General features: G+C 40.1%; 1 protein-coding gene across 1 annotated transcript; it reads right to left on the bottom strand.

The window, feature by feature from the left end:
• Positions 1 to 3362: 3362 nt before the first annotated feature.
• Positions 3363 to 23775, bottom strand: LOC144965799 (uncharacterized). The gene is made up of 6 exons (XM_078901538.1): positions 23632 to 23775; positions 16348 to 16429; positions 15563 to 15690; positions 9135 to 9261; positions 7809 to 7956; positions 3363 to 3487 (listed from the first exon to the last, which is right to left on the bottom strand). The coding sequence occupies exons 1-5, from the start codon at positions 23711 to 23713 to the stop codon at positions 7824 to 7826; spliced, it is 552 nt and encodes a 183-aa protein (XP_078757664.1). The 5' UTR covers positions 23714 to 23775; the 3' UTR covers positions 3363 to 3487; positions 7809 to 7823.
• Positions 23776 to 24104: the final 329 nt, after the last annotated feature.

Raw genomic sequence — 24104 nt, 5'->3', positions numbered from 1 at the left:
CCTTGTATCTCAGACTTTTATTGATCTCAAATCTAGCACATTGATGGTTTGCTCTTAAGAATTTATTTTTGTCCTGTATTTGAATCAGTCTCCTTTGTCTTTCCATTATCATGTGCTTTTAATCGTACATCTAGAAATTCTTGATTTTCCCATTTTCTTCCTTTTAACGGGCGATGAAATGACCTAAAATGTCGCACGTGCCGTTAAAACCCTTAACTCACTCAGTCCTAGAGATTTTTGCTACTTTTCAAAATTGGAAAAAAATGTATTAAAAATGAGCATGTACATAGATCTAGATAGTTTTATTCAACTACCACTACATGTATAAATGAAAAACATTAACTTTGATACAACGCCTATAATTTGTCTCAGAAAAAATGAAATAAATAGGCTTGGGATAAAAATAACGCGGGTTATATACGGATATAGTCGGTGTTAGGGTTGAGTGAGTTAACCAATTAAATGAACTCCATAGCCAATTTGATAACTGTTTAAATCTTTGCTGTCTTTTCAAACCACTATGACACATGGTTGGCGAGGTGGATAGGAGGTCACTTGCTGTGCCCTCTATCCTCTTGTTTCTGTTTGCCGAGTTGCATTCTGTCCTTGTCTTGGTTGGGATTGGTTGGTTTTATCCTAGCCTTTGTTGGAGGCATTAGCAGGGAAAGAAACGGTCAAATCTTTATTATTTGTTTTGTGAAATGGGTTTTCACCCCTTTTTCCGCGAGGTTCCAGGTTTGAGAGTTTTTGCAGAGGCGAGGGTCATTTAAATGGATCGCTCTGGGTGGAGTTCCTGACCTCCGAAATTGGACATGGAGGTTACTTACTGTGTTTTCTATACCCCGTTATCTGTTTTCCAACTAGCTTTCTCCCTTTGTCTTGGAGTGAGATAACATTGCTTGTTCTTTCCCTTGTCGGAGTCCTTGGCTGAGAGGGAAATAGTCAAATGTAAAGCTGGGTGGGGTTCCTGACCTCCCATAGTGGGCATGGGAGCACATACTGTGACTTCCATCTCCCTGTATTCGTTTTCCAACATGCTTTCTATCTTTGTCTTGGAATGAGATTACTTGGATTTGTCCTGACCCTGACCGGAGTCCTTGACTGAGAAAGAAACAGTCAAATGTATAATTTTAGTTTTGGGAAATGATATTTTCCCCTTGTAAATTATCTCTCTGTTTGGTATTATATTTGTTATTTTGAATGTATAATGTAAGCATTTGAGTGTATTCCTCTTAGTTGGATCTCGTGCTTGTGTCCGGATGAGACTTGTAGGTAGGTAATCTCAATATAAGTACATTGTGGTATGCTCTTGGAATCTACATCTGATCCCTATTTTTTCCCAGTTCCCCTTTGTTTTACTTTTTCTTGTGTGCTTTAAATGTAATTCTAGAACGTTGTACAATCCCATTTTCTTCTTTTTTACTGGAGCTGATATAACTTAAATGTGTTGCAAGCGCAGTAAAACTCTTAAAATCAAAACAAACAAACTTCAAATCTATAGGTCCATTTTTGGGAGATGATATTTTTCTCCTGTAAATCACCTCTCTGTTATGTATTGCTATATGTGTTGTTTTGAATGTATATCATCTCATGTAGTTCCATATCTGAAGCAGACGTCGGAGGTCATCTTCCGCCAAGCTGATCTATCTCTTGCTAATTCTATTAAAGCAGCGCCACCTTTCTCAGCTTCATCTGTCCAAGTTCTTATCCCTTTCAAATACGTTATTCTTTGTCTTCCTCTTATTCTTTTTCCATTCATCTTTCCAGTCAAGGCGAGTATTTCCAAACCAGGGTGGCGGATAATGTGTCCTAAAAATTCCATTTGGCGTTTGATGATTTTTGTTATCAGTGATCTTTTTCTGTTTGCCATTTCTAAAATTTCTTCATTTCTTTTCCTTTCCATCCATGACACCCTCATTATTCTTCTGTAAAACCACATTTCCACTGCCTCCAGTCTTTTAACCATGGTCTTGTTTATGGTCCAGCTCTCACAACCATATAGCAGCACAGACAGTACATAGCAATCCAGGACTTTGATTTTTGTTTTCATGCTAATATTCCTGTTTTTCATAATTGTATGCAGCTGGTTGAATGCATTCTTCGCCATACCTATTCTTTTCTTTATTTCACAATCTGATTTTCCATTGGATGTTACATTGAAGCCTAAATATTTGAAACATTCAACTTGTTGTATTGTTTGTCCTCTGCTTGTTATTACACAGGCTGGTGGGTTATTATTTTTAGATACCGTCATACATTCTGTTTTAGATATATTCAGTTCCAGTCCCATATTTTCACTACTCCTGACTACAACATCCAGTAATTGAATGTATAATGTAAGCATTTGAGTGTGTTCCTCAAAATGGGATTCTGTGCTGGTGTCTGGATGAGACTTTTAGGGGATCTCAAACTATGAACATTAATGGTATGCTCTTGGAATTTACACCTGTTCTCTATTCAACCATTCGTCTTTGTCTTACTTTTTCTTGTAAGATTTCAAATGTAAGTCTAGCATTTTTTTTGACTATCCCATTCTCTCCGTTTCACTGGCGCTGATATGACCAAGCGACGTAAAACCCTTAAAAACAAACAAAACAAATAAACACAAATCGCTGGGCAAACTTTTAGAAACGTGTCTTTCTGGGGTTCGGCAATTAAATGGTTTATGAACTCGTTCAGGCTTAGAACAGAAAATTGCAGATCCATGGGTGACCTATTCAGGACTGAGTTCATCCAAAAGTTTCCTCCAAGCCAAGGACTCCAGCCAAGGTCAGAACAAAACCAAGTATCTCGTTTTCAAACAAAAACAGAAAACAACATTGAAAAAAAAAAAAACGTACATTTTTTCCGACAGATAAAATGCCGTTAACGATCAGGTACTCATTTTACACATGAGTAAATTAAAAGAATGTGAGTAAAAATCCTTTTCAAAGGACTCAACTATTCGCCTCTTAGAACCCGGAAACTTCTGATTCGAAGGCGAATGTCTGTGTTACCACTAGACCTCATAACATAGATACAGCAAACATATCTTACCCGCAAACCAAATAAATTACCACCCCACAATAGTTTTTTTTTTTAATTGTATATTATATTTTACATTTTTAGAGTGTATACCTCTCAGCAGGAATCTCTTTTAATTTGGTGGAGCATTTAGGTTGGTCTTAAACTGAGCACGAATGTTTTGGGTTTAGGTAGGAATGTTTTGGCCTTGGATTTACGTTTGAAGGAAGGAGGGAAGGAGGAGGAGGAGGAGTAGGAGGAAGAGGACGAGATGATGAGGAGTAGGGGAAGAAAAAGAAGAAGAAAGAGGCGAAGAAGGACCAGAAGTAGAAACAAAAAAGAATATCCAGAAACCCGTGGTAAATAATGTAAGTTTATTAAATCAAATCAAAATTTTAGAAATTAGACAAACTGGAATATTTCAGTTTTTTTATTGATTCTCTCTGATCGGTGATTTTCTCTCTTCGATAATTAGTGTTCAATTCTGTGAATGGAAGATAGAAAAAACAAGAGTAATATGAAATCTGTAGTCGTGCCGACGTTATGTTGCCATACCTGACAAACCATTTTTCTCCCCCACTGTGATTCAGTTTTACACAAAATATATTTAACACAGAAAGACCGGGAAAGGATCATTTGTATATACCCCACATAACATTACTTCCGTTCTTTTCATTATCAAGTTTAAGTTTATTTACATCCATCTAGCTTCTTACATCATCATCATCATCATCATCATCATCATCATTGTCATTTTCGCCCTGGGTTAGGGTATATTCCACAGACAAACAGTTTTCATCCCTCTCCATCTTGACCTAACTTTTAAAAAATCTCGTTCCGTGTCTTATTTGGAATTTGGACACCCTGGAATCCCTTCATCGAAAACAATTGAGACGAATTATTAGGGTACACTTGCCAGACAAAATCAGGAATGAGGATGTATATGACAGGTAGAGTGCAACCAGCCAGTACGCGAATAAAGAAACAAAGATGGAAACTGTTCGGACACGTGCTCCCACGAGAATGAAAATATTCCAGTACAAACCTCAATGGATGATTACTTCAAGCAAGGAGCCAAATACAGAGGACGTCACTTCCAACAACATTGGATCAAGATCTCAAAAAATATCAAATGATTTAGAAACAACAACCAAAGAACTGATTTCAACAACACAAGGAAACATCCAATTGCCTCAGCACCTTAACACACATGATTACATTCAAAAGCTAAGGACACTTGCATTGGAAAAAAAATATGGAAACAAATTACTAACTGGATATTAGAAACAGATTAACACATTCGAACTAACACCCACATCCACGACAAGCGTCCATAGAGAGACAGCGCATACATTCATACATTCATTCATGTATTTTCACTTCTCTGTATATCAGCTTCTTTAACTCTTCTCTATGTTTCCCGTGGCAATCCCATTGATCTTCTGTCCTAAGGGTTCCAGTCCAATACTTTCTTTGTTATAGTGGAGTCATTGTTTCTAATCCACCTCCAATGTCTTTTTCCTATTTCCTCTCAAACATGTTTCTGTTGTGTTCTTTTCCATACTTCATCATTCTTAATCTTGTCCATCCATTTTATTATGAGTAGCTTACACATTCACCCGTTTTACGAAAATCTGTATCCTCCTTATATATGCCTGCAATGTATTCCAAGTTTCACATCCATACGGTTTGACTGAATTCACGTTTGAGTTGAAAAGTCTTAGCTATAGTCGAAGGGAGATATCTTTAGTTCTCCATACTCTGTTCAAAGATATGAATGCAGCCTGTGCCTTTCCAATACGTGCTTTCACCTTTACTTCCGTGTCCCCAATCTGTCAATTATACTCCCGAGACAACAGAAAGTATCTATTTCCAAGTTCCTGATCTTTTACTTTGATCTACTCCCCTTGACGCATACTTATCCTTAAGACCTTTGAATTTGCAGGGTGCATTCTCAAATCAATGGATTCCGAGAGGCTGTTTATAATTGTTTTTGCTTGCATCAGGTCCTGGATGTGAGACAGAGGATCCAGATCATCTGCAAAATCCAGATCATCCAACTGTGTGCAGTGGGTTAACCGTATGCCATTTCTTGGCCCCTTGGCCGTTTCCTTCATTAACCAATCAATGGCAAGGATGAACAGGACTGGTGAGAGCAAGAATCCCTGCTTGACACCATTCTTAATTTCAAAGCTGTCAGTAAGCTGATTTTCATGTACAACCCTACAACTTGTCCCTTCATAAATTTCCTTGATGAGGTTTACCAACTTCCCAGGAATTCCATGATGTGCCAGACATTTCCACAATGTTGCTCTGTGAATACTGTAGAAAGCCTCCTCTTGATTCAGAAAGTTGACAATAAGAGGAGAGTTCCATTCTATGGACTGTTCCACTATGACTTGAAGAAAGGCAATCTGCTCAGTGGTTGAGCGGTTTTCCAAAAACCTGCCTGTTCGCCCCGCAATTTAGCATCTGTTGTATTTTTAATTCTCTAGAATAATACGGTTAAAAACCTTTCCTGGGATAGAAAGTAGAGTGATTTCTCTATACTTATTACAATTACTGAGGTTCCCTTTGTTTGGAAGCTTGACAAGAGGTTCTTCTTTCCAATCCTTTGGCAATATCCTCTCATTCCAGATTCTCTCAAACAGTGGTTAGAGCCTCAGGTGGAAGCTGATCTGGTCCAGCAGCTTTACCCCTTCTCATCTTGTTAATGGCACCCACAATCTCTGCTATCGATGGTGGATCACAGCTATTGTTAGCTCATTCATTGCAGGCAAAATTTCACGCGGGTTGTCTGGTGGTGGTCTGTTCAGAAGGCGGTTGAATTGTTCCCTTCATCGCTTAGATTGAGCCTCTTTTCCAAAAAATAGTTTTCCCATCTTTATCTTTGACTGGTACATCTGGTTACCCATATTTTCCAGCTAGTGTCTTGGTAGTTTGATAAAGGATCCTCATGTGTCCTGTCACTGCTGTTTTTGCTTTCTCTGCAAGTCTGTTCATGAATGATTCCTTGTCTTTCTTCACAGATCTTTTGACTTTCTTAGCTATGACTCGATACTGCTCTTGTGCATCCAGTTTTGAAGCCCTTGTTCGACTTGCATTCACTTGTTCCTTCCTTGTTCTCCTCTTTTCAATCAGCTTTAATATGATTAGACTTATCCATTCCTTATGTTCCGATTTCTTCACACCCAATACCTAGTGACAAATTGTTATGTAGACTTCCTCGATCTTTGTCTAATGTTACTATACGTCTATGTCCTCCCCAAGATCAGCTAGAGGATGGAATCTATTACTTAATTGCAGTTTGAACTCCTCATTAATTTCCCCATCTAGTGCATTCACCTGGAATTTTCTTCTTGTGTGTGATCTAGTCCTATGTTTTCTGAGTCGGAGCTTAAGCTTTGGTAGTCTGATAAAACATCTACCACTCTCCGTACTGTCACATCCACTAATGAACGTCTGAATCTTCGAGAGATACAAACATGATCGATCTGATTCTCTGTCACACGCATCAACAATACAATTTTAAACTGATTTTTATAAATGAAAAATATTATCAGGAGTATCCTTTTATACATATGTGTACCATCAGCATAAAAGTGGTAGTTTATACCACGATTATTGTAATTTTTAGAAAGAGACTGTGTATACATTTAAAAAACTAATAGGCCCGAGGACAGATACCTGAGGTACCCCATGCATGAAATAAAATTCTTCTAAAAATTTGCCATTTATTTTAACAGTTTGTGTTCTAAATCTAGGGTCTGATTGAAACCACTCTAGTGCAGTGCCTCTGTTTCCAAATGTATTGTTTAAACGATGAAGTAAAGTGTCATTGTCTTTGGTACTGATATAATATAAAAGAGTTAACAAGCAGACATGTTTTTGTTAATAGAATTAAGTTTAGAATTTGAGAACAGCTGCTTCTGTGCCATGTTGTGTTTTGTACGCCAACTGATCAATTCCACGTAGATTGCGTACTGTAACATGCCTTAAAAGTCTTAAAAATAACTGTTTCTAGTTTTGATTGAAAGGAAAGATTCGAAACCGTCTTATAAATAAAATAAATAAATAATAAATAAAATTCCCTTTTTCATCCCATAGGGAAATTTTCTCTATTGTCTCTTCCAAGGGAAGACTGGAATAACCCATGCGCCAGTCGCAGTGCAGCGCAACTTGATCTAGGGTGAGATGACTTGCAAAAAGCCACACAGCGCAGCGCCGAACTCGGTACCTTTCGGGTACGAAGCAAATAACGTACCGCTGAGCCACGATGCCCCTCAATAATAATTGTTAAGTTCATTCTCTTCAAGTGTACTCTTCTTCAATTGAGGTTTTCTAATCTTTCTGAAAGAAGTTGGAATTATACCAAAGTGGAATGAGTTATTCACTATCATAGTTATAATAGGCAATAAAACATAAAAACAGTTTTGAAGTAATGAGGTTGGGATGGGGTCAAGATTTGGAAGGACTCATCTTTATTATTTCTCGAATTTCTTATTCTGTGACTGGTGAAAATTCATCTAATGTGTCTCCTTTGAATGGTTCGTGTTTTTGGTTTTCTGCCGTCGCTTGGTCATTTCTTATCAAATAATTACCAAACTTCTGAAGATAGGTTTAAATCAACGTGCACATATTTTAGGTCTAAAGCAATTATGGGCATGTTTTAACATTGTTGTCACGGACTGTGTATTTTGCACTGGTTTTACAGTATTTCCACTACAACAATGAGATCAAAGCAATTTGGGTTATCAGACCTGCAAACAGGTAGACGTTGGTTTAAATTCATTCGCGTTTCTTACCTTAGAATCTGTTACTTAAGAGTATCCACACTTTCTTATGGATTCTTTGATGTTATTCAATGCCTCATTTATAGAATGGAGTGCTTCCTCTTTAGCACTGCATTTACTTTTCAAATTCTCCACGCAAGTCTGTGCCGGCTTGCCCTTTCTGAAATTTAAAGAATTAGAATTATTAGAATTTTACACTAAAAAAGTGATTTTATCAAGATTGTGATTCTATTAAAATTTACATTGCAGAAAAGGATTTTATTAGAATTTACATTTGAAAAAAATATGATTTTATTATGATTTACACTGAATAAAATGTGATTTTATTAGAATTTATATTGAAAAAAAAAGTGATTTTATTAGAATTTACATTAAGAGAGTGATTTTATTAGAATTTACATTAAAAAAGAGATTTTATTAGTCGTCGTGAAATCAGAACGAACAAAGGCTGATAATGTATTGATAAAATCTGAAAACCTAAATTATTTAGTCTCATGTTATAAAGGAACGAAATTGACGTCACTCACCTCTTTGTTATTGGGTTTTAGACAGCCATTTTTATGATTACTGCTCACTTAATTATAACAGTCAAACTATAAACGTTCAAGATTACACTCAGTTTTGTGTGTTTCTACGTTATAAACGGCTGGTGGATGTTGTGGGTATTTCACATTAACGCATAGCATTAATTTTGGGAGCAAAAAACCCTATTAAATCAATGCAAGACATTTTCCATAACAACAATTTTAAATAAAGGTAATTTACTTCCGGCTATCGGGATTGTTATCGAGACCCTACTTAAATTTTGACGATGTAAAAATTATTATATTGTTTAAAAGACATTTCGAGATTGTAGTATTCGTGCCAAATACTGTTATTATGTTGTTATTGGCTGCAGAAGAGTTTTGAGACGTTTCTGTTGTTGGTATTTTTCTCTTTTTCAAATCTGTTATATTCATTTTTGTTCATTACGATTTACGATGGACAATGGGATCCATTGTAAAGCGTTTTAAGCACTTTAAATAGATAATGCCCGATCGCACTTTTTAAAGAACAAAGGATAAACAAACATCTCTGCTAATACGAATCTTTCAATTCCAAAACTTGATGAGTATCTCTAAGTCAGTAAAACTTATTGAATATGAAAGTTGATGCCAGAGTTTATCATTTTAAGGAATTCAAAGTGTTATCTGATCATTGTGAGGGTAAATTGTTGATCTATAAAGTTAACTATAGCGATTTCTATTTTTATCTCCAAAAAAAAAATAAATACAAATCTTTGAATTTTCAAATAGGCAGCAGGTCTGGATAATTGATAAAATACTTTTATTGACTAACCCTTTGAGTGTGAGGCAGGGATCTTCCAAGACAATTTTCTGCATCATTGGAATTATTTCAATTACAAGCCAAATGTCCACTGTACATTTTTGAAGTTCTATTGACCAACACGTTTCTTCAGACAGACCTATAAAGAATAAATGAAACCTAAACATAAACAAGACAAGCCTTCGTTTTAGCAACATCGGACACACTTAAAACAGAGACAAAAAAATAAAAGTAAACTAAATCATTATCATTATAATATTTTGTTTTTACCAACAGGTTAAAACAGAAAGCATAATGGAAATATTTATAAACAAAAAAAAAAAAAAGAAAAAAAAAAAAGCGAAAAGAAATCCAAAAAACAAAACAATACAAAAACAAAAAAAACAAACAAAAAAAACAAACAAAAACAAAACAAAAACAAACAAACAAACAAACAGACAAACAAAACAACAACAAAACATCAACAATAGAATGGTTTACATCTTTCATCAGACAAGTTTAACCCAGGATCAAGGCCAGAAAACACAATAGGCCCCAAAAAGTGTTTTGTCAGAGGTCGAGTCCGAGACTAGATCTAAAGATCGAAGTGATTCGAACAAGGTTCAATCCGTTTGATCCGACTCATATGAGTAAATATGATATCAAAATTCAATCATCCATTTATTCATTCATTTCAATAAAAGCATGATATTAATTTCAGTAAGATCTTATAAATGTCAAGACTTTTAATTCAATTAACTAGTTAAACTCGTCCTTCAAAAATCGATCTATTTAAATGAAAATTGGTATTTGAAGAACAAGTTTTCTGCTCCTAATTTTAAATACGTATCTTTCTGGAGGACGGGAGTTAACTGATAGTCATATAAATCTTTTCCACATTTCCTTTTCATTTTATAGACGAAATCCAGTGATCATGGCCCATTTTCATGTAAGCGGACTAGATTTAGTCCTGAAAAAGACTTCCTGGTCTTAAGACTGAGCACATTATTTCGGTCAGTTACAATGCCAGGGCCCATTTTAATGTAAGTGGACTAGATTTAGTCCTTTACTAGTCTAGTAAAAGACTTCCTATTCGTAAGAATGGGCAAAGCAAGTGACTAAAAATAAAATCGATTCTTATGAGCGTTTTCTAGTCTCTGAGTAGGTTGGCTTTTGCCAGCAGCAGCAGCGCGGACATTAAGCCGATATGAGAATTCATCCCAAACGCGCCGCAGCATGTCACGGTCCACCGTGTTGATTGCAGATGATATTTAATCTTTCAAAACAGTTATTTAAAGTCTATAGTATTATAGTGGACAGGATTAGTGGTTATTTGATAGAACAGTTGTCTGAGTTTGATTAGATGTTAATTTCACCGCTGCCGTTAGTATAACTTCCGGTGTAACTGAATTGTGCCATCTTGGGATCAGAGCTTAGTTGAATGAAAACGTGCCTCGACGTTGGATTGGGAGGAGATGTGCTTAAGACGTTGCTCTGTGTGCTGGCATACCAGTCCCCCGAAGCTTACTGTGTGTGACTTTCCTTGTTAAAGACCAATTTTACCTACCATCGCTTCAAACAGGTATCGATGACTTGAAAGGTGGAATAACAACTACAATCAACACGGCGGTCCGTGACATGCTTCGGCGCGTTTGGGATGAATTATCCTATCGGCTTGATGTGGTGGCCACATTGAGCATTAATAAAGCATGAAATAAAAACTTGAAGGTATGTACTACACATGTGTCCAAGCGTGATCGTTTTGCCATAATATTCCCTTTGAATCATCCTGTATATTTAGGTCAATTAAAGTTTCACTGAAGCTCGAACAGATTGAACCAAAAACAAAAAAACAAAAACAAAAAACAACAAACAAAACAGAAAGTGTGTTTTGATGAATCATATCATTTAAGTCAGTTACAATGCCATCAGGAATAACTTTTGTCTCCATTATCTTTTCTAATCTTTTTTTTTTTCTTTGAAGCGACGTTGATTCTCCGTTCACTCACAACTCACGAGCCTAATTAAATCGTTTTTTAAAAATAGCTTTTACTCACAAAAATGTGTGCTTTCGACAATCTGTACTTTTCTTGCTTACAGTTAAAAAAAGCCAGAGTCAATAGCAACAGGATACTTTTGCCTCTGTCAATTGTAAGCGACGTATTTTCCCTCAGAATCGAAGCTCTCTATCTCTCTCAATCTCACAACAGCTGCTATCTTGCCAACGCTATGATGTATCCTTGTAACTAGTCAGAGACAAACGATAAAGTCCGATCCGAGCAAGGAACTAAAACTTTTCAGCAGCTCACACTACTATGTTATGACGATTAACCCAATCAGTAATTTCCGAACAGCACTCGTGCACCGTCGCAAACCAAACCGGAAGCTTCGTCACAACATACCGTTCAACTAGATGCTCTGCGGTTTCGGGCTCATTACCACAACGGGTACATGTTGGACAGGTGGCAATGCCCCACTAATGCAATGAGCGTGCTGTTAAGCAGGTTTTCGACCGAAACCAATTGCCGGTGGAAAAGCACTTCTCCCCCAGTTTCGATAAGTCGATGTCCCCACCCCCTCGAGGGATTGAATCCGTTTAAACCGACTTCCATCTCGTATATGCAGCTCTGTCCAAAGTCAGGGAATCTACATACAAGGGTTTCTGGGACTTATTTCGGCTGGAAACGGGGGCACCGTCCATTTTGCGCTTGATAGGGTTATCCCCACGTCCATTTTGCGCTTGATAGGGTTATCCCCATTTCCTCTCTCTTGGATCTTATTAATCCAATTCTTTATAATCATCTCCTGTCGGACACCGGGGGCTTGATTGCTGCAATTATCGGGCCTCATTCTCCAGGCGTTGTTGCCAGCGTTCCCAACACTATGTGCATGGACTTGCGAATTTTAACATCTACCTTTTCATCGTTCCTGCTTCTACCCCACACTGAAGCGCAATACTCCGCGGCGGAATAGCATAGTGCCAAGGCGGACGTCCTCAGGAGCGCTTGATTAGCACCCCAAGTCGTCCCCGACAACTTCCTCAGAAGACTTGCATTTCTCTATAATCCGGGCACTCCTTCGAGTTGTACCACCATAGGTAAGGCGGCGGTCCAGCGTATTTTGGACGAGGCTCATACGGGAGAAGCTGGTCCCCGACGAGAAAGTTCAGTTTACGGGTGTGCCAGCCACTGCAGAGGTGGAATGCAGTGGCCACGGTTTTCGAAGTGTTCATCTTCGGATACCACTTGTCGAAGTAGGCTTTGAGTCTGGTGACGTCTTCGCTGAGTACGCCTTCGAGTGTTCGGCATGTCGCTAATGTAGACATTAAACAACATTGGCGCCAGAACAGATCCCCGAGTGACCACACTCGTCAGTTTCCTAACTTTACTCATAGCGTCTCCCAGCGCGAGTGGAATTGCCTTTCCATAAGATTGAAGAGAACATCTTCAAGGTCTTTTTGCACCTTATGATCATTGCAAATTTGAGCATTAATCCTTCGCACAGACCGTTTCGTACGTCGCCGATAGGTCTCTAAATACAACACCAGATTGCTGTTTCCTCTCAAACCCAGCCTCAATATACTATGTAAGGGCAATGACCTGCTCCGTGGTGCACCTACCTTCCCAAAGCCCGCTTGCTCTTGTTGCAGGGCAGCGTCATCGGTTTAATAGAACTCGCTCCAAGAGTTTGTACAAGCAGCTCAGAAGTGATATGGGACTGTAAGTGTCGGCCTCCTTCGCCGGTTTCCCAGGCTTCAGGAATGGCAATTATATTAGCGTGCTTCCACTCTTGTGTGAGCTTTCCTTTTGCAAGGACGTCAGACATTGCCTGTTCCAGCCAGGCCCGTGCTCTGGGGCTCAGATGTGTCACCATATCGGGATATATGCCGTTTATCCCTGCTGCATTGCCGTTTTTGACATCGCTAATGGCAGCGCCCACTTCTCGGGGAATGAACGGGGATGTCTAGACGACTCCTCCGCAGGTAGTGAGTCCAGAATCGCACGGTATGCCTTGCGGACACCGCACTCGAAAGCCTGATTAAGGACCCGTTTGCCACAGTTCTTTATATTCCTGGCAATTGTGTCTGCTTCACATTCCGGCGCAGACTTCGCGAAATTCCGGTCCGGATCCAATTTCTTTATCAGTCACAAAAATGTGTACTTTCGACGATCTGTACTTTTCTTGCATTTTAAAAAACCCAGTGTCAATAGTAACAGGACACCTTTTACCTCTGTCATCGTAAATGACGTATTTTCCTTCCGAAACGAAGCTATCTCTCTCTCTCTCTCTCTCTCTCTCTTTCTCTTTCTCTCTCTCTCTCTCGTTCTCTCTCTCCCCCTCTCTCTCAATCTCACAGCTGCTATCATGTCGACGCTATGATGTATCTTAGTAACTAGTCAGAGACTATGGATAAAGTCCGACCCGAGGAAGGGACTAAAACTTGGCATAACTTAGTCCGAAGATGCCGTGGCCTTAGTCCGGGACTTGCTTGTTCAGCTCACATAAAAAGCGATTTTTTTCAAGTCCTTGACCAAAGTCAGAGACTAAGCGCTAGTCCTCACTCATAAAAACGGACCTATGTCAGCACGGTCCTTTTCTGTTGTTTCAGACTCGACACAAGAATCGATTTATATTTGATATACTTTTGATTGTTTTTCAACTTTTCTTTTTTATCTTATTATTTCATAATATGTGCCCAATGGCTAGATCAAAATATTTTAAATATTTGTTCACCACCTCTCTAATTACTAGTGCTGACATGACCTAAATGCGATGTAAAAACGGTGGAAAACACACAAAAGCAAAACATAACCGATTTAAGGGGCGGCGTGGCTCAGCCTTAAGGTCTTTGGTTCGTACCCGAAAGGTACCGAGTTCGGTCACCGAGTAAGGCTGTGTGGCCTTGAGTAAGTCACCTCGCCTAGCTCAGTTTGGGGTGCTGCACTGCAACAGAGTCCTGTGTTATTCCAGCCTTCCCTTGCAATAGGCCGTAGAGAACAATTTCCCCTCTTGGATGAATAAAGGGCATTTTATTTATTTATTATTTAATTCTCTCCTTTCCGGCCATTTTCAGGATTTTCCTCCAAACAGTACACCGAGCCAACACAAAAATAGATTTTTTTTTCACTCAAAAACAAAAAGCAGTAATTCCAAGCTATTGAGAGTATGCCGATGACGTCACGCATTTACTAATCACGGTTACTTACCTTGCACTAAGCGCACTGTAACTTTCTATCGCGTTGTTGTTTACATGAGAGAGAGAGAGAGAGAGAGAGAGAGAGAGAGAGAGAGAAAGAGAGAGAGAGTGAGAGTGAGTGAGAGATAGAGAGAGAGAGAGAGACAGGCAGACAGAGAGAGAGAGAAACACAGAGAGAGAGAGAGAGAGAGAGAGAGAGAGAGAGGTTCGTTATATCGTGTATTCATTGGGAATGTGAGGGAGGGTGGGGTCTTTTGAGACAATAAACAATGTGAGTGAACCCAAAGAAAAAGGGGAGGAGAGTTTAATAGCTGACAATTGACCACAAGGGGTTGTGATAGCGAGTGGCATGTCCTAAATAACTCGAGGTTGCAGCTCAAACAAGAAGATTCAATTATACGATTTCATGTAAGTCATTACAAATTAAGCCCTACCCCCTCCTATTCAAGCTGCGATCTGACTCAAAATGGAAACAATGCAACAAATGATTTTACCATTCCCATTTTTTAAATTGTAATCTCATTGGTCAATATGTTTCCCTTTGATTGACTTTGACTTCTTTTGAAACGAAGGGCTTTCTTATACTATCCCTACCTATTCTTTGCTCCACCCCTCCTCCTTTTCCCCTTTTCTTTATCGACCAGTCTTGCTCTCTCTCTCTCTCTCTCTCTCTCTCTCTCTCTCTCTCTCTTTGTCTCCCTCGTGTTTCTTTCACACATACAAACATACACATATTTATCCCGCCCTCTACAATGTACATACACGCAGTCTCTCTCTGTCTCTCTCTCTGTCTCTCTCTCTCTCTCTCTCTCTCTCTCTCTCTCCTCCACCCCCGTTCGGGGCAGTGGTCACATCAATAATAATAATAATAATAATAATAATAATAATAATAATAATAATAATAATAATAATAATAATAATAATAATAATAAGAAGAAGAAGAAGAAGAAGAAGAAGAAGAAGTGCCCACTGTGTTAAAAGGATTGGTCGCCATTTTGAAGAAATTTATGCTTCAATCAAGGGACTAAATCGTGTAAAATGTCAAAAATTAACTCCCTTTGTCTAACCGCATACTCTCTATACATTATTTTGTTCATCAAAACGAGCTGTGTTGACTTGTTGTAACTTAACAAAAATTCTTTATATTTTGTTAGAAAAATTAATTCAGAATGAGAAAAAAAAAATGTAGCTATATCATATTGAATGTGACGATTTTCCTATGTTATGTAAGCAGAGGGTTAATCGTACTGTTGGCGAGTATTACCTTTGCATTCGTTCTCGAGTTCTTTCTTGATGCTCTCTTCGTGGTTTATTATTATTTCGTACACATGATCATCCTCAGTGCATCCTTTTTTATACTTTTCTAAGCATTTGGTCATATTTCCATAAGGTCTGAGTGGAGAAATATGTAAAGGTTTCTGTTTGATACTGGGAAATAGTTTTTTAAAAAGTATGCATTCCAATTCCAGCTTTAATTCAGTAAACAAAGACAGAAAAATTGGACGTGTTTGTATCCCCCCTCCTCCTCTGTTAACAATGAATTCGCTTTTACGTCATCGAATTTTCATCTCACAGTGGTTTTTATTGTTTTGTTCATCGCCTTCTTAATTGACAAAGGGAAAAATCGAAAACGTCCATATCATTTGTCTTTGTAAAGAAAATGTAATTGAAGATTAAATTCTTCATTACGCAAAATTAAAAAAAAATTAAATTAAAGGCAAGAAGAAAAGTTGAAGCGTTAAATAAAATTACACAACTATAAAGCACGAATCCATGGTAATATGGTGCTAAATACCCTCCGCAATACTTCCTTTATTTTTTCAACAGGTTACATGCCACCAAATTTCTATTTCTATTTTATAAAATGTAATTTTTAAAATAAGTACCTTTTATTACCAGCTTTTGTAAAATATGATTATTGTTTATGCTGCATTGTACAAACGAAATACATGTTTTAAAAAATGTATAGAAAACATTTCCTTCAAAAATCGATAGAGTGCGAAAGTTTCAGTCCAGAGAATAGAGTGGAAGTACCCAATGTTTACTCACCTGCAACCCCGTCCACTATCAATTCTATAAATGCAATCATATTCGAAGGCATTGCAGACCAGCGACTCACACGAGCCTGATCCTGCAGGTGATAATTAAAATAAAAAGAAAATTTATAAATGACGTCTGGAAATTATGAATAAAAAAAAATTGGAAATTTTAAATAACGCCCTGAGATGATAAATGAACATTTTTTAAATCACGCATGGTTAGAGGATAAAAGAAAATGTACAAATGACGTAGATAAGCTGCCCCACTTTAAAGTCTCAAGGTATTCCATCCAACATTACAGTGGACGAAATAATTGTATAATAGACGAGGCTTACCTGTAAGGTGAAGTGTAATTGTAATCATTTCGTCCAGTAATGTTGCAGGAATAACTTGCCCACCCTCCCTCTCCATTGTTTGATAAGATATTATGTTATCAATTCATATTTTATGGGGCATATATCTATCATAGTTAAGCTTGTGTTAGTAAATTTGTGATGTGTGGTAAAATTAGTTTTAAAATGTTATCTTTTTCACTACTTCGATTCGAGTCTATAGCGACAGCACGCCCCGATATGTGACTAATTGAAGATCCAACCCGGTGCCCGAGTGGCCTCGACTCGGCCATCCCGCCTAGCCAAATACTAACGCGTTCGTGTCGCCACGGTCGTTAGCACGGTCGAGAAATAAGCGAACGTCTCAACACATCTTCAGCTGGAAAATGCGATAGTAGGTTTAGCTACCCGACGCATATATTTTATCCCTCAATATCCAGAGCCAGAATATTGCAAAAAATGAGCTTTTGTCAAAGCTACTGGCCGTCCATAGCGTTGGGATCCTCCTATTACGGGAGACCCATCTTTATTCAGGCGCGCAATCTTCTCGATTCCAGATCCCAGGCTATACGGTTGTCCAACGAGAGGACACCTCGAGGCTCAAAGGAAGGGCTAGCGTTTACGCTAAAGCGCCATCGAAGGTAAGGGTCATTAAGAGCGCAAATGGCAGCAACGGGGTGAATAGAATTTCCGTAGAGGTAGGTGGGCTGTTTTGCACATCTACAAACCACATGAGCGACTTGGACTACACCATCCTTCCATCTCTCTAGGAGACTTTCATAGCCGCAACCACGAATGAGGCTACCAAGACTGCAACGATGTGGGTAGACAACTCCACTCATGGATGGACTGTAGCGATCTACACATAGTGTACGATCTTACAGCCAAAATTTAATAATAAGGGGTGACGTTGGATCGCAGCCTTACCTATCGGGTGCATCTCGAAGTGGTTGCCCGGAAGATAATAAAACGCAACTGTCTTCTGAGGAAGCTGGCGGGATCGACCTGAGAACGTCTGCCCTGGCACTATGCTATTCCACCGAGGAGTATTGCGCTCCAGTGTGGGGTAGAAGCAGAAACGTTGAGAAGGTGGATGTAAAACTTCGCAAGTCGATCCACATAGAGTCAGGAACGCTGGCAACAACTCCTAGAGAATGGGGCCCGACAATGGTAGCGATCCAGCCCCCCGATGTCCGGAGGGAGAGGATTACGGGAAACTGGCTGAATAAGATCCGAGAGAGAGGGAATGGGGATACCCCTCTGAAGCGCATTATGGACGGAGCCCCCGTTTCGAGCCGAAATAAGTCCCGGCAACCCTTGTACGCAGCCTCCCTGACTACGGAAAGAGATGCATATACGAGATGGAAGTCAGTTTGGACGAATTCAATTCCTCGTGGGGGCGGGGACGTACACTCCTCTAAGCTTGGTGAGAAGTTGCCAGGCTTTGATACCAGTAAGAGGAGACACTTCGGTCGAGGAGCTGCCTAACAGCAAGTGCGTTTCATCAGTGGGGACTTTCCACCTGTCCCACATGTACCCGATGCGGGTTAGAACCCGAAACGGCAGAGCATCTCGTTGAACGGTGTGTTGTAAAGATGCTACCGGGCGGGTTCGCGACGGTGCACGAGTGCGGACCGGACTTTGCTGATTGGGCCGATCGTCATAACATAGTAGTGTGAGAACCATAAGAGGCTGCTTGCCTTCAGTGACACCCACCAAGAAGGATTATACTCCTGACCCTCACCCTCGTCACGAAGGGAGCGAACGGTGAACTGCTGCAGGTGAAGCGGGCAGTCCTCGGCGACTTCCCAAATAGCCAGCACAGGCGGCTTCTTGTCACAACGGGGGTGTCAATACCGAGGGTGCAGTCTCTCCCACTCTACAGATGGAACTTCCGGAAGACTAAATGGGAGGAATTCAGTTTCTATATCGAACAGGTTTGCCCTGCCATCCTCCCCCCCCCCAAGTCCGAGAACATAACCAGATTTAATAGGCTGCTGGTTAAGAGCGCTCACGCTCCATTCCACTGGACAAACGGACATTTTATACCCCATGCTGGACGGAAGAGTCGGAAAAGCTGTACAAGGAGTACCAGCAGACCCTGTCCCAGGACTTAGCCGATAGACTACTTCAGTCTCTGGCAGAAGGAAGGAAGCAACGCTGGCAAGAGACTAAAGAAAGTCTTGACTTTACACACTCTAACCACCACACTTGGCGACTGATTAAGAAGTTGAATCAGGACCGGAATTACGCGAAGACTGCACCAGAACTTCCGTTTGATTAAAGAACACAGTATGTGCTATTTGGTTAACATGGCATAAACTGTGTTTTAAAAAACAACGACAGAGAGTGTGAGGAAGATACAATTGCCAGGAATATAAAGAACCGTAGCAAACGGGTTCCTAACAGGCTTTTGAGCGCGGTGTCCACAAGGCGTACCGTGCGATTCTGGACTCGCTACCTGCTGAGGAGTCGGACTGGACATCCGTGTACAATCCCCGAGAAGTGGGTCCAGCCATTAGCGATATCAACAACGGCAAGGCAACAGGGATAGAAGGCGTATATCCCGATATGGTGACGCATCTGGGCCCTAGGGCACGGGCCTGTCCGGCAGAGGCAATGCCCTTGCAAAAGAAAAGTTCCCACAAGTAAGGAAGCCCGCAAATATAGTTGTTATCCTGAAGCCAGAGAAACCGGCGAAGTAGGCTGACAGTTATAGACCCATATCACTTCTGAGCTGCTTGTACAAATTGTTGGAGCGAATTATATTAAACCGATGGGGGCCTGTCCTAGACGATGCCCTGCTACCCAATTGGGCTGGCTTCAGGGAAGAGAGGTACATCACGGAATAGGTCATTGCCCTTACAGAGCATATTGAGGCTGGGTTCGAGAGGAAACAGCAAACTGGTGCTGTATTCATAGACCTATCGGTTGCGTACGATACCGTCTGGTACGAAGGATTAATGCTCAAACTTGCAAAGAGCATAAGGTAGTAGTATCGAATGGCTACACCTCTATTTTGAATCTTTTAATCCATTCTTCAAATTCTTTTCCTGCCTTATAGGCTGTCTCGTAGCCTCCTGATAGGCTTGTCACTGGGCAGTGGATGGCGATGTGGTCAATTGTCTCAGGGCCTCCTTGGCAATGACGGCATGCATCTGATTCTCTCAGATTCCATCTATGCATGTTAGCTGCGGTTCTGCCATGTCCTGTCAAAATGCGGTTGGAGGTGACCCAGCATTTTCGGCTGTTGCAGAGAAAGCCAGGTGTTCTTTCTGTTGGGTCGGGTATGATGTCGCCTCCCCCGGGGCTGTCTTGGTTCCACATCGACATCCATTCCTCTTTCACGTTGAAATGTTGTCTTGAAGTTTTAAAACGTTTCCTTGATTTCAGTCTTGACGTTGTTGGGGCTTCTTCTAGGAGCTCCTTCAACGGGACCCTGTCAGGGACCTCCTCAATTTTGGCATGCATTCTTTGGTTTAATTCTTGTCTTCTGATATCAGGCGGTGCTATGCCACTTTGTGTTGGGAGCCATTGGGTTAGGGTTGATTTGAGGCATCCTGTTATGATCCTCATTTATTCTCTTAGCTTGACATCAATCAGTTTGGCATGTGGGCTCCTCATCCTGACTGGAGCGCAGTATTCTCCCACGCTATAGCAAAGTGCCAAAGCAGATGTTCTAAGTACTTGTTGTGAGGCTCCCCAATTAGTACTTGCCAGTTTCCTCAGGATACAGTATCTTTTTGAGATCTTGTTTTCGTTTCCTTCAAGATGTTTGCGGTAGTTTAATTGTCTGTCCAACGTGACACCTAGGTATTTTGGGTTGTGGTCTGAGGGCAGTCTGGCATTTCCAGCTATGATGTTGATTTCTTTTTTGGCCTCTCTGTTGTTGAGATGAAATGTGGTAGATACTGATTTGGAGGTATTCGTTCTGAGATACCATTTGTCAAAAAAGATTTTTAGTTGTGCCGTGTCTTCACTGAGAGCTTTTTCAATTTCTTTCCAGTTGTTTGATTGGTAGGCCAACGCCCAGTCATTCGCATAGCCAAGTTTTAGTGATTGGCTGCTTGGCATGTCGCTGATATATACGTTGAAAGGTGTTGGTGCTAATACTGAGCCTTGTGGGACCCCATTTTTTATCTTTCTTGTTTTGCTTTTGTCTTCCCCCAGCATAACATGGAATTGTCTTGTGCCAATCATGGTTGATAGCAGCTTCAGAGTCTTTCTGCAAGGAATCATTTTTGCCAGCTTTAACATTAATCCACAGGTCCAAACGGTGTCATAATCAAGCTGATAGGTCAATCAGGACTGCACCTGTCTTCTTATTTTGTTCGAAGCCTGACTCAATGTAGGAGGTCAAGGCGAGGACCTGTTCTGTCGTTCCTCTTTGTGGTCGGTAGCCTGCCTGTTGGGGTCAATGTGGGTCAATGTATGGGGTAATTCGTTCCAGTATGATTCTTTCTAAGAGTTTGTATAAGCAACATAGGAGGGATATTGGTCTGTAACTGGATGGTTCAGTGGGTGGTTTGCCTGGTTTTAGACTAGCAATTACTTTTGCATGCTTCCATGTTTGTGGGCATGGTCCCTTTTCCAAGATGTCTGTCATGGCATTTGCCAGCCAGTTAATTGCCTTTGGTCCAAAGTGGGTGATCATATCGGGGTAGATTCCATCTATTCCTGCAGTCTTACCATTTTTTTATTTTCTTTATTGATTCAGTCATTTCTTCTGATGTTATTGGGGCAGTGAGAAACATGCCTTGTTCAGGTAAAGTTTTAAGAGTGCTCTGATATTCTTTTCTTATTCCTTTTTCAAATTGCTGATTTGTTGTATGATATCCTCTTTGCTTGATTTCTTTTGCGATTTCATCAGCAGTAATTTGTGATGTTGTTTTTGTATGGTGAGATTCAGGATTTAGCTTTTTGATAGTTTGCCATGCATGACGACTGGATCGACTGAGGTCAAGGTTTTCCACTACTTCGATCCATCTTTCTTTTCGGTTTTCATGCAGTGAATTTAGAAGTTCATCTGCTATCTGTTGGTCATTTGTCTCTTCATATTCTATCAGTAGTTGTTTGCTCTGTTCATTCCAACATGGAATGTACTGCTTACGGAAGCCTCTTGGGATGGTTTTCTTTGCGGCGGAGAGAACAAGTTTGTTAAATCTGCCAATGTTTTCGGCCTTAGCTTCAATCCTTACCTTAAGCAGGTTTTGTCAATTGTTTGTCCAAAAGCTTTCCAGTCTGCTTTTCTGAAATTCCATATTGGTTGTGGCAAGGTGTTCATCATTGGAATCTGAATTCCAGTTCTTATGAGGGCTGGACGGTGTTGGGTTTGGTGAAGTCTCCCAGGATTTCTCTTGTTGTTGGGAGTGGATTACCATTCACATTTTTTTTTGTAACAAACACGAGATCTGGGGTGTAGTCTTTGTTCCAGCGGGCTGATCTGAGGCTACCTTTATCTATGGGGTTGTAGATGAGAGTTAGATCATTTTGGCTGGCCCATTGCGAGGTTTCAATTCCTGTATGGTCATTTTTATTGTATCCCCAATCTGAGTGATGGCTGTTAACGTCTCCAAGTATTAGGGATGGGTGGGGAATTGCACCTTTTGGGGGAGTGACCCATTTGAGGTTTGGGGGTTTGTAGAGCATAAGGTACAAAAGACCTTGAAACTGTTCTATTTAATCTTAGGAAAAAGACAATTCCACGTCGCACGGGTAGACGCTACGAGTAATGTTAGGAAAGTGAAGAATGGGGTCCATCAGGGTTCGGTTCTGACACCGATGTTGTTTAATGTCTACATCAGCGACATGCCGAACACTATCTTCCTGATGCTGGGATACGCGGACGATTGGGCACTCGTTACTCAAAGTAAAGCGTGGACCCGTCTCGAGAGCGTACTCAGCGAGGCGTCACCAGACTCGTCCTACTTCGACAAGTGGTACCTGAAAATGAACACTTCGAAAGCCGTGGCCACTGCAGTGAATGGCACACCCGTAAACACCCTCTAGTCGAAAGGTGTGTTGTGACGATGCACCAGGCGGGTTTGCGACGGTGCACGAATGAGGACCGGACTTTGCTGATTGGGTCGATCGTCATAACATAATAGTGTGAACCATAAGAGGCTGCTGCTGCCTATGGGATGAATACAGGGAATTTTATTTTATTTTTTATTTATTTTATGTGTTGAACCCATGACCTCAAGAGGTCGGGATGAGTGGCACAAGATAGATATAGAGTTTGAAACCACTTTTTTTCAGAGTGGTGGATAACTCATACGGTAGGGTCACGCTCTACCCGGCCAGCTGGAGTTGTCGTACCAGTAAGGTCGGGGATCGAGCCCCCATCGTCGCCGCACTTTTTAAAAATTCTCTATTGTCTACTGACACTTTCCTGCTCACTTAATTTCTTGTTATACTACAACTACTACTACAACTACTACTACTACTACTACTACTACTACTACTACTACTACTACTACTACTACTACTACTACTACTACTACTACTACTACTACTACTACTACTACTACTACTACTACTACTACTACTACTACTACTACTACATTTTGGGGACAGAACAGACGCGTTGTTAGCAAAAATTACATTAAAAAATAAACAAAATGCTGCGAGGGTGTGGTGAAAGTGTGAAATTCGTGGTCGATCAACTTGGTCATCAATCCATTCAGCTATCAATCTATTATACTACTACTACTACTACGACGACTACTACTACTACTACTACTACTACTACTACTACTACTACTACTACTACTACTACTACTACTACTGCTACTACTACTACTACTACTACTACTACTACTACTACTACTACTACTAGTACTACTACTACTACTACTACTACTACTACTACTACTACTACTACTACTACTACTACTACTACTACTTCTACTACTACTACTACTATCAAATCAGAAAAAAACATCTTATAATTTAGACTCACCTATGATCACAAGAAATAAGGAGAGTACGATGCAAGAGTTGACAGGCGCCATATTGAAAGATAAAGACAGAATGGAATACATCTCGCCCTCAAATCTTGTTCATTATCTTTCATAATCTTTTAAATAACACGAAATAACACACACACACACACACACACACACACACACAAATATATATATATATATTAATAAAAATATATGACCTCTTTTCTCCATGTCCCTCTCTTTTGTACTATCAAATAGATAAATGATTTTTAATAATATGTTAATAATAATATGTTCTACCTTTCCATTTAGGCTACGCTCGAAATTTGCAGTTTTTGAGGTGTATAATTTTTTTCTGACGGTGGCCCTAATTTGGACAATGGGGCCCTAATGTCGACACTCTAGTGGCCCTAGTTTCGATACCTACGTCACAAGTTCTACACAGTGGCTATCCTAACTTGGGTAGAAGGTCCACTGCCCTATTCTC

This window comes from Berghia stephanieae, chromosome 1 (assembly GCF_034508935.2).
Source record: "Berghia stephanieae isolate SIO BIC M18660-M18661 chromosome 1, UCSD_Bste_1.3, whole genome shotgun sequence".
Classification (NCBI taxonomy): domain Eukaryota; kingdom Metazoa; phylum Mollusca; class Gastropoda; order Nudibranchia; family Aeolidiidae; genus Berghia; species Berghia stephanieae.
Note: the sequence above shows the minus strand (reverse complement) of the source record. Positions and strands in the feature narration are given on the sequence as shown.